The sequence below is a fragment of the Poecilia formosa genome, unplaced genomic scaffold, assembly GCF_000485575.1.
Source record: "Poecilia formosa unplaced genomic scaffold, Poecilia_formosa-5.1.2 Scaffold202, whole genome shotgun sequence".
In the NCBI taxonomy this organism is placed as follows: domain Eukaryota; kingdom Metazoa; phylum Chordata; class Actinopteri; order Cyprinodontiformes; family Poeciliidae; genus Poecilia; species Poecilia formosa.
Genome location: NW_006800141.1, coordinates 616,409 through 627,545, shown reverse-complemented (window position 1 = coordinate 627,545; position 11,137 = coordinate 616,409). Strand labels below are relative to the sequence as shown.

The window sequence follows — 11,137 nt, the reverse complement described above, 5'->3', positions numbered from 1 at the left end:
AATTTAGATTTTTAATAATATATTTGGGTTTTGCTTCAGTTAAAAATCAAAACTGCACTTACCACAGGTTTGTGTTTAAATAACATGTTTCTCAAAGTGAAAGATTAAGAAAAATGTAACCATTACTTCAATTCACATGAATATGAATTAATGAATAAATCAAAAATAAACATACAAATTGTAAAAAAAAAACCAAAAATGTATTCTTACCTTTTCTGCTGATTTTGCGTGTTTTGTCATTTTTGAAAGTCTTAATGCGACGCAGAATAAAGTTAATACCTTTGATATTCATTCATGACAGCAGCTCAGATGTGACTTCTTGTGACCTACCGGTCTATATATGGAGAGGCATCTGAGAAACTGAAGCTCTCAGATCTTTATCATTTAAATCACTGAAGAAATGTCTACCAAACATAACCTCTTGAAAGGGTAAAAACACTGTTTTTGAAACCTTTAATCATCCCTAGTATTATTATTGCTAGTAAAGCCTTTGTAGCTATAACCAATCAGCTCAGTCTCTGCTAATGTGCGGGGGAGATGAGTGGATGTGGCAGTGTAGGAGCCACACTTTTATTAATGTCCTTTATCATTCATGTGTGCTTCTTTTTTTTTTTTTTTCCTGGTAGGCTCAGAGGAATGAGAGAGAGTCAATCAGGCAGAAACTTGCCCTTGGCAGTTTCTATGACGACGAGCCTGTCATCTATACCAGCTGCAGCAAGAGCACCCCAACCTCTAGGTAGGATTCAGTCTGTGTCTGTGAGTGACTGTGTGTTTGGTTTGAGTTTGATCAACTTACTTTTTTTTATTTTTATTTTTTTTTATTTTTTTTTTTTTACTAAATGTAACAGAATTACTGTTCTGAAACTGTCCGTAGCTAACTTGAGAAAGGGGTAGGGTAGCATTAATATTTTGTAAAGTTTCATCTTTTTTAAGTATGCATTCTTACACTGACTTCATACTTTAGTATATCACTTTTTAATGCTACTTACTCCACGAATTCAACATATATTACAAAAGGATATAATAAAACTCCTGTTCAGTTTTGGTTCAATATTGTCAGTGGCCAACATCTGGCCACCATTTTCTTTGTTTGTGTTTGTTTTTGTTTTTCCAGGACTTCCCTATTAAGAACTGACTTTTCAAAACAACAACACAAACATATCATTATAAAAATGAGCTAAGTCACAGTGTCACTTCCTGTGCAAAAACAGAGACGAGCATAAAAATAAACATTAAAATGCTGATCTGACACCACAAATAAGAAGTTAAAACATGACAGAAAAAAGCTGATAAAGTACAGTAATAGCTGAACGTCATTTTCCTCAGTCCTGATTAAAAGAAGTCAACAGTTTCTGCATACTGTTTTCAGTCTTTTTTCCCAGAGCTGCAGGGCATATGAAATAAATGCTGCCGTTCCTTGTTCAGTTCTGCTCCTCAATGAACTGACTAAATGGTCTGATGACCTGAGGTGTCTCTGCCAAAACAGCAAATCTCAAATACATTCAGGTATTATAATGCCTAATAAAACACCAATAAGGATTTAAATTGTATATTTTTACTAACAGGGAGCCAGGGCAGTGACATTTTGTGATATAATCCATCTTCCTGTTTTTGCTCATGACTCTGGCAGCAGCAAAAATTCAGCTTTGTCAAAAATCTAATTATCACATAAGACAAATTTTATAAAGGATAGAAAGGTTAGCCTCTCAAGGATGACGTTTATCCTATCCCATGCTTACCATTCCTGCTTTTTCCTTCTATTCACTTTTCCATTAATATGACTATAGGACTTCGTGAATAGTCATCTCGCCTTCTGATTTTTTTTTTTTTGTGTGTGTATTTTAAAACGATTTGATGATATGTAACAAAATATTTCATTCTTGGAACTTTATTTTTAAATATCACTATGGGCCCTATTTGTGCAGATTAATATTTTAAAAGCAGAGCAAAAGAGAGTACTAATAAAAACACAAAATCCTAATGATTCATATTCCTAATATACCTAAAGTATTCTGCAAATTTTTTGACCAACCTGTGCTTTAGGTTCTTCCATCCATCCAACACATTTATCCTAACATGATACTATTTATCAAAGTGTGTTGGATTTATCATAGGGTTTAGCTCCAACGTCCTCAGAGGATAAACATGTTGGTACAGTGCTACCAACTGAGCCTCTGTGCTGTTCCAGCTTCAAACGTCTGTGGAAATGTATTTTGTGAGAAACAGAACATAACTTAGAAGAAAATGTTAAAATAAAAATTGTTGGATTTTGACAGACGAAAGTGTAAAACAGAAAGTAAGACGCGTCCTGTAAGGTCAGGTTCACTTCAAGGAGACGGACAGGAATCCCTCCAAGAAAAGCAGAACAAAGAGGTTCAAGTTTGGGAAGAACTGGTGTGAGCAACAGGGTGTTTATTTACCCTCTGACATTTTGCAGAGGATAATATTTTGACCGTGGCATAACGTTCAGAAAACATTGCCTGTTTTGGTTGTCAATCATCCTTTATCTCCCCTTTCCAGTTATGTTTTCACACTTCCATTTTGTAGGCAGCAGCTTTCTCTTCTCTTCCTTTTTTTTTTTTTTGTCAGCTAAGATTAAAAACCTTAACAACACAGCCTCATTGGTTTTATTTACATAGTAACATGATGGTTGTTGCTGTCCCCCAAAACTGACATTTCACATTTGTAATTGAGGTTTTGGAAGGCGTGCAGTGGAAGGCGTTGCTTGACATCACGGCTAATAACACACACACACACACACACACACACACAAAAAAACTCATAACACCTGTGACAATACTGTTTTGTCATTTCTGGTCAACAAGCAGCCTTGACCTCTTGTAACTTCTACACACTATTTTCCACCCTGTTTACCTAACACCAAACCACACCTACCCTCTCACCCAGTTCACTCTTTCTCGTTAACTTGAGGAAGCGCTCTGTGAAACGAGAAGTGATGCGTGATGCAATCCATTAAACTGGGATTGTGGTATGGGAGCCACGTGACCCCCAATATAGGTACATTATCATAGGGTTTAGCTCTAAGTGGAAATTCCAGCTCCACCTCATCCTGTTTGTGGGATGTATAACAAATTGTTCTGATCCTGGTTGTTGAGTAGTTTCCTTTCAGTAGGGGGTTGTCGTGGTGAGATATTGAATGAATAGCGCATTTATTGTTTGGAAAAACTGTGGTTGGGGGACACTGTGAGGTAACTAACTTAGCTTTTTTTTGTTGTTTTTTTTTTTTCTTCTCGATAATTACTTTCAATTTCGTTCTCTCCTAATGCTTATCGTGATAGCTTGAGCTAAAAATTTGTTTTAGATCCTGGGAATTCAATTAAGGCTCTGCATACGCTTAATTATTTCTAATTAATCTATTAATTAGCTTTAACATTTATGTATTTACTTTTTTTTATTTTTTGCAGTCTACATTCTACAACTTCGGCCAAATTTGTTGATGTGTTCAAAGCTATTGGTGGTAAAAAAAAGAAGCTATTTGTGGATCTATTCAGAAACGATTTCTTTTTCACTTTTTTTTAATCTAAACATCTAATTTCCCTTACAATAGACATCAATCTTCCAAATTTTGAGGTTTTATTGCCGTCTTGTGCAAAAACAAAAAGAACACACATGGAGTTAAAAGTTTTGCCTTTTAACTCCAAGTTTGGTGTCAACTAAAAACCTTTCTTATTTTTCCTCTCAGGCTGCAGAGCGGGGTGAATCTGCAGGTTTGCTTCGTCAACGACAGCAGCAGCGACAAAGACAGCGATGCTGAGGACAGTAGGACCGAGACCAGCTTGGACACGCCGCTGTCACCGATGGTATGCACCAGCAGATACTCCCTTAGGCGTCCCCTAAGCTCCCCTCGTGCATCACAGTCGCATAAAAACGCACCCCGGCTGCTGCGACTTTCCACTAACTCCCTCACTTCCCGTGCAGAGCAAGCAGAGTTCGTCACTGTCGGACCGGGACACGGCGGAAGAGGACTCCGATCCGTTGGACGACTGCAGCAGCTTCTGGCGGGTGCAGAGAAGGCTGCAGGAGGAGGCACGGGTGGCGCTGGCACTGGCTCGACCCATGGCTCGCATGCAGGTGGAGGTGGAGAGGCAAATCCAGCTGCACAGACGTTCGCCTGTTGCCGACCTGGTTAGTCAGCGAGAAAGAGATAAGATTCATTGCTGCGCCTTTTATGAGACAATAAAAGATCCACAGCAAATGAAAAGGGGAAACAAGATGGAAATGGAATGGCTGCTTACAGTAAACACAATAAAGATGACATTAGGGACTTGCTGGGCTTCAGTAAACTGTCAATTGTCTGGTTTGTGTGTGCGTGCGTGTGTGTGTGTGTGTGTGATGCAAGAGAAAACCCCTGGTAAGTGAAGGCCAGCATGTTTGTCCCACTTTTTTTTTATAGTTGGGGAATATTTGCAAGGCCCGTTTAAAGTTGACAAATTCTTGAAAACAACTCGATTTTGCTACTGTTCTGATGCGCAACAATTCGTTTGTATGCGTCTTTCAGCTCCCTCATCTGCCCCACATCAGTGAGGGGTTGGTGAAGTGGAACCTGAAGCACGGGGACATGAGGGACATGAGTCTGGGACAGCTGCAAGTCATAACAAACGACTTACACTCACAGATTCAGAGTGAGTACGTCACACAACACAAGCATGCATACAAGCTCTTAGAAACCAGAGAAATGGGAGTTCCATGACCTTCCAAATTTTGTGGTTACCTATGTCAATGATACTTAAAGGCAGTCATATCATAATTTACTCTGGTACTTTAGTGGGCAACATATTAGTAAACAAAATTATTTTCAGTTGGCACCATTTAGGGGCTTTCTGACATAAAATTTTGATCATCTCGTGCAGATCTAAACGAGGAGCTGGTGCAGTTGTTACTAATGAGGGACGAGCTGCATGTGGAACAAGATGCTATGCTGGTGGATGTAGAGGACCTAACCAGGTATTCTTCCACTTTGTACCAGAGATCCAGTGTTTCAAATGAGTGAATTTACGTGCCTTTAACTTTCGCTCTTCTCTGCTGCAGGCACGCGCACAGCCATCAGCGGCACCAGACAGAGAAAGCGGTCTCTAAATAAACATCCTTATCCACACGTGTCCTTTTGCACGCCATCCAGCCTCCCATGCCACAGACTGTTGCTGGTGTTTTGTGTTTTCACTAACTCGAGCCATGGTCATGATGTTTGGAAAATCCCTCCCTTCCCCCCCAAAAAAAAACAGGCCTATAGCATGAACACGCATGCAGTTTATCGCATCGTGTGACTCAGTCAGAAAAGCCCCAAACCAAAGTCAAAAGAGAATAAGGTCACTAATTTAAAAACGGGCACAAATGAGTTGGTGCAGGCTTCTCATTCCCACTAGAGACAAGTCATGTTGTATAATTGTTTGGATGAGGGGAATCCTGTTGCCCAGTTTGTATTCTTGCCATCCTTTTAACATTTGGTGAATGTTGCACAGATCTCTTATTTTCGGGAACAACTCTCAAGCCTTGTTTTCCCTTTTCCTTTCAGGACATTGATTTAAACCTCTCAACGTGCCGCACCAAACGCTTGATTTTCTTGACGTGCTCTGTGTATTTGTAAAGTGTATCATTTATTCCACTATGAGCACTGTATCAAAGCCGTTTCATTACTGAAATTCACTTTTAGCATCTTCTGCTTGCAACAGATTTTACCGTTTTGTTTCTATTGATAGTGCAAGAACATCAAGATAGTTTAATAAAAAATAAAATAAAAATGGAGTCGTGTAAAAGTACAAACCTCCAGATAGGAAATATGCAAAATCATGTTTTATGCTTTATTTGCTTATGCTGACCATAAAACATGTTGGTTCCATATTGACACATAAGAGTCAGAGAATAATCTATTTTATGTGCGTACATGTCAAAAGAGACTTTATTTAAAGAATGATTAAATCGATTAGATGTTCGGTGTTTCCACACTCAGCTTTCTAAGAATGTCTATTCACACAAAGATGAACTTTATATTGTTTGCTTCATTAAGAAATGTACTGTACAACGATTGTAATAACAAATCCAGTAATAAATGTTTCAATTGTGAACTGAAGTGAGCTGCATTCAGTTGGATTTCAGAGGAATCTGTTCAAAATGAGTGCTTTGAAAGTTTCACGCTCCTCAGAAACCACTAATAGAATGTGCGATTTCCTTGAAACCGAAAGGCGACGTGACGTCAACTCTCTCATTAACACATTTATTTCGTACTTTTAAAAACCAACCACTGCTGGGTTTTCGTCCTCATTCACACATTCACGCTTCTGACTGTGCGACAACTTTTGAAAAAGGGTTACAGGAAGCACGCGGGAAACCACTCTGATGAGAATAACTAGGTAACCTACAAAAAAAATGACATCAGACATTAAGAAATGGCAACTAGGGAAAATTGGGCTGAAAATCAGGCTAGTTACAAAAGTGGTTTTAGGTATAAGAAGACACTTTTGATTGGATCTTTTATGGGCTCAACAATGCTAGTTGGAAAAGCACTTAACACCTATAAACAAGAAGAATGAGAAAAATATCTCATAAGAAGCCATGGGAAAACCAAAATTAACTTAAGAGATTCATTCGCAGCATATTTCATTGATTTAAATTTAGTTATTTAAAGGAGCAGTATTATGCATGACCCAGACACAAAGTGGCATTTTATAGAACAATCAAAGAACCGTTATTATACAAATGCTGTACTGTGTAGAGCATAACATAATTTGACACGAGGAACCAAGAACAGAACCTCTCGCACAGAATATTCATCTTGTTCACCAGTGCAAATACCGATTTCTGATCGAGATAATATCTGGCCTGCAACATACTGTCAGCATGCGACTTTATCTGGCAAAAATAAATGTGAACTGCTATTGAGAAGAGTAGAGATCAATAATTTAGGCATAACACCAGCTGTGTCAAATCAGACTGATATTTTGAAGCGAGAAGGCGCGCTTATTGTGCCCCGTCGTGATGGCTGTTAGCCAGGAAAGGCTGCTTGTTGGTACAGCATTTTGAGAGAATGTTGCAACAAGAAAGTGTAACAGAGTGGCAGACATTCAGTCTTATTCAACAAATTAAACTATGAATTCCAGTGAGGCTTGTTTGTCTGATTAAAAGTACAATTTGAAAACTGTAAAAGTCTTTAACCAGGTATTAAACATACTTTTATGAAACCCACATTTCTGCATGATAACCGTATGTTCATTGGTCTAATGTAATATTCTAATCCTAAGTGTAAACCCACAGTCATCAGTCTGTGTCTAATTAATCAATGTAATGTGTTTTACTAGAACTAGTTTACTGACATAAATTAACTTTCAATAATATTCCAATTTACTGAATATGGCTGTAATACAATAGTGTAATTGCACTGTGTGTGCTAGAGTAATGAATAGCATTAAAGGGTTATTTCCACATTTTGTAATTTCTGCACTTGAGCTGTTCTGGTTCAAAGTCTACAACAATTTTAAACATTTTATTCTATATGTCATACCATAAAAAGGGAACATTTTCAGTTTTCCTTTCATGAGAATTTCTTTATTATTGTTATTTTGACTGGATTTTTGTTTCAGGGTCAATATAACCATAATACACAACTGCATCCAATAAAAGAGTGACCTGTGGCCCTTGTGAAGCTCAAGAGCGTCTGGACAAAAGTGTTTCAATTAGAACGTCTCATTCTTCAAAATGTATTTGCTGCTTTTTTATTTAATGAAAATTTTTTTCTTTCTTTCTTTTCTCTTACAAGAAATGAAATACATCCAGCTTTGCTTTGAAATTTTTTGAATGGAGAATTGTGAGGCAGTATGAATGTGGAGGGCGAAAATAGCATCAAATAATATTCTCACCCTTCCTTTCAGTATAAATGTCAGTGGTTAACACAAGAGTAACCTCACAGATTTGCTAATGTTATTTCCAGTTTCACCCTGACCTTCAATCTCTAAAGGAGGAATGACGTGACAAAGCACTTTCAGTTTCAAGAAATAAATTAAAAAAAAGAGAGAAAATCCCTACTTAGGGTAGGGTATAAAACCCTTGAGGATGCCTGAGTTGAGACAGATACGCTCAGAGAATTCAACTCAAGTCCAGGATGCCACTCATGAAGCTCTGTGAGTATCAAATGATTTCTCTGTGTATCTCAGCAAGAAAATAATTAGAAGACTAGAGTTTTTAACATTACTGTGTTTATTTTGCTTTTTGTTTTTCTTTTATTACCAGCCTTCACTCCTGTGCTGCTGCTCCTGGCACTCAGCTGCCCTGCATGGGTGGTCAGCCGGTCACTACCACTGACGCCCAGCGGTCAGATGACCGACTCCTGTGTCTTTTATGCACGGATGCTTCTGGAAAACGTCACAAATCTTCTGGCGCCGGACGATCCGGTAGGTGACTCGGTGAAGGTTGACTTCTACGATGTTGCGTTTGGGGTGCTAAACCTCTCTGCTCCCAACAGACAAGGATGTTCAGTGGGTTGAACTGCACCAGGCACAACATGCAGCTGAACTTGAAGACCAACACGTCCACTGTGTGTTCGCCACAGGTACAGACAATGACGTTGGCATTGCTTGGCGGTATTTTTGACATTCGAATGATTTATTTATAAAGAGAAGTCACAGAAGTTGTGCTGCATATCAACTTTATTTTTTTTTTATTTTATTTTTTTTATATGAAAGTGGTTTTAATGGGTTTTTGTAAACTGTTTGTCCCACAGGGTTCGGTATGCTCTGGGGAAACTACATCAGCGTTTGATCGGGTAGGCATCTAAATAGCTACCTAATAAAGTTTTATGTGTTTAAATATATATTTTTTCTGTCAATAGAATTCAAGGCGTCACTTTTCTTGAGTCTGAAGGTGATGTTTTTGTTGTTATTCCGTGCAGGAGTCATGTTTGAAAGACATCGGGACCGACCTGAGCTACTACTACAACGTTCTCTCCAGTCAGCCGGATTCTGATGGTACTCTTGGTTCTTCTGTTCTCCTCCCCCTCAGAGAGCTCATGGAGGTTTGTCAAACATTATCACCATTGCTTTTTGAACTGATACTTGTTGCTTTGTAAGCATTTGTACTTCTTTTCATGCTGCAAACTGAACTCTACGGAAAAAAAAAACTGAAGTGATTTCTCTCTTTTTTTTTGTAATCAACAGAATTGCTTTAGCTCATCTCTAACAGACTTGAGCTCAAAGGAGGTAAGCCTTAGCTGTTCTCTCAAAAACTAGCGAGAAACATATTTCTGATAAACCCAAGCACAACTTTACCAGACGAGCTGCTTCCACAAAGCCCTAATGATGCCTCTGTATTTCTTCAGGCTTCTGTGGACCATTCGAGCACCAACGGCTTCAATCAACGGAAGCTCCTCTGCAAGATCATGAAAGGCTTCCACGTCCGCACCATCACGATCAACCGAGCCATTGGCTACATGAACCTCGGTGAACACACTAACTGAACCCTCACCGATCTCCAGAGCAAGAAACAAGCAGCAAGGAACCACTTCTCAAACAGTTAAACTACACCGTGCTACTATAAAAAAAAAGAAAGAAAGAAAATCCAACTCTAAAAGAAACACTGAAGTCTATGTTTTATAATGGAATATTATTTATTATTTTCTTTGTAAGTCTGTGATGATTCTATTTAACATCAAGATGATGTGTGACAGTGTACTTTTATAAAGTATATTTTGGAACATGTGATATTTACATAATGTAATAATGTTTTGTTTTTTATTCGGGACTATTTATTTTAACTATTTATGGTGATGTTATTTACTTGGTTCTAAAACTGATCAAATAAACTTATTTTTTCCTGCATGATACCTGATGTTCTATCTTGTTTTTAAATCGTTGATTCTCGCTCGTTTCACAAGACAGAATGATTCAATTTGGAATGAAAAATGACAACTACAGTTAATAAAACCTAAATTTTATTTAAAAAAAACAAAAAAACAAAAAATAAAACTGCAGTGCCATTCAAAAGAATGCATTCCCCCCCCAGAGTGTTTACATTTTGTCACATTTAAAACCACAATCCTCCAGAAGTGTCAGATGTAAGATAACACATGATTTTCAGTTATTTTTTTTAGCAAATTAACATCCGAATATGTATCTGTATCTGTGTGGAACCATAACTACAAAGACTCTGCACACTACTACAATTTATTTCTTCACAAAATTACTCATGCTCAGCAAAACCGACTAGGAGGCACACGTAAACATCAGCTTTCAATTCCTGCCAGAGATTTGAAATTCGATTTGGGTGTGAATTTTGACTTACTGAAACACATTAATATTATTTAACACTCCACTGCAGCTCTGGCTGTACATTTAGTGTAGTTGTCCTGCTAGAAGGTGAACCTCCACACCAGTCTATAGTCTTTCATAGCCTCTAACAGGAGCTCTTTCAGGACTGTCCTTTGTTTTTCTTCACCTATCTTGCATTAACGTCGGCCATCTTCCCTTTATTTGCAAAAGAATTTTAACACCAGGCTTCATTCTCATATTAAACTGCTGTTATAGCAAATCATTTTGATTTCTCTTGATTTAGACTAGTATTCAGACTTAACATCAGTCTGTGGAGTTGTTTACAGTCCTTTATGTTGAGGAGCTGAGGTGTGAACATACCAGCTTTCATTTTCTCAAAACATAGTTATGAATTCACCAGCGCAGTCATAAGATTCCTGAACAGTCTGTAAATGAGCAACTTGACCTGTAAGTTGTGCACGTAGGTTAGTTGAGGGGATGATGTTTCGAAAGTGCAGGTTATCCACTGTCTGTTACTGAAAAAAATGTACTGAAAGTAAATATTTGGTTTTTTTGTGGCTGCTGAGGCTGAGAGAGACCTATGATGTCAGAGGTGGCTGCCTCTGTGGGAAGCAAGGATTACCCTCCTAAAGAGTTTATTTCATCTTTATGAATTAAACTGAGGTATGCCACCTGTTTTAAAACTACTTAAGTTAACCACAAAATCTCATATTAAAGTTACAATCTGTTAAAGTTTGCTTGGGGTATTAGCTCGTGAAGCTCAAAGTTAACAATCAAAGTTCAGCATATCATTTTGTTGAAGAAAAAAAATCATCTTGAGTTTTCCATGATGTATTTTGTCATTTGCTAATAAGCAAAACAGT

General features: G+C 38.0%; 2 protein-coding genes across 2 annotated transcripts in view; both read left to right on the top strand.

Annotated features, from left to right (window-relative positions):
* Positions 1 to 5,222, top strand: part of LOC103148296 (schwannomin-interacting protein 1) — a 6,861-nt gene extending 1,639 nt beyond the window's left edge. The window contains exons 2-7 of the mRNA XM_007566991.2: positions 627 to 736; positions 3,704 to 3,821; positions 3,940 to 4,146; positions 4,520 to 4,643; positions 4,872 to 4,965; positions 5,050 to 5,222. Of these exons, the coding sequence (XP_007567053.1) occupies positions 627 to 736; positions 3,704 to 3,821; positions 3,940 to 4,146; positions 4,520 to 4,643; positions 4,872 to 4,965; positions 5,050 to 5,101 (705 nt within the window). The 3' untranslated portion in view covers positions 5,102 to 5,222. The remainder of the gene's footprint in view (positions 1 to 626; positions 737 to 3,703; positions 3,822 to 3,939; positions 4,147 to 4,519; positions 4,644 to 4,871; positions 4,966 to 5,049) is intronic.
* Positions 5,223 to 5,842: 620 nt separating this feature from the next.
* Positions 5,843 to 9,562, top strand: LOC107838033 (uncharacterized). Its single transcript, XM_016679124.1, has 7 exons — positions 5,843 to 8,132; positions 8,242 to 8,402; positions 8,474 to 8,560; positions 8,732 to 8,773; positions 8,900 to 9,022; positions 9,165 to 9,206; positions 9,326 to 9,562. Exons 1-7 carry the CDS (start codon positions 8,114 to 8,116, stop codon positions 9,461 to 9,463), a joined length of 612 nt encoding a protein of 203 aa, XP_016534610.1. The 5' UTR covers positions 5,843 to 8,113; the 3' UTR covers positions 9,464 to 9,562.
* Positions 9,563 to 11,137: the final 1,575 nt, after the last annotated feature.

Excerpts from the sequence above, each read along its gene's own strand:
- LOC107838033 (XM_016679124.1), top strand. Across the intron at positions 8,403-8,473 it reads TTCTGGCGCCGGACGATCCG|ACAAGGATGTTCAGTGGGTT; the intron begins GTAGGTGACTCG and ends TGCTCCCAACAG. Across the intron at positions 8,774-8,899 it reads CTACATCAGCGTTTGATCGG|GAGTCATGTTTGAAAGACAT; the intron begins GTAGGCATCTAA and ends TATTCCGTGCAG.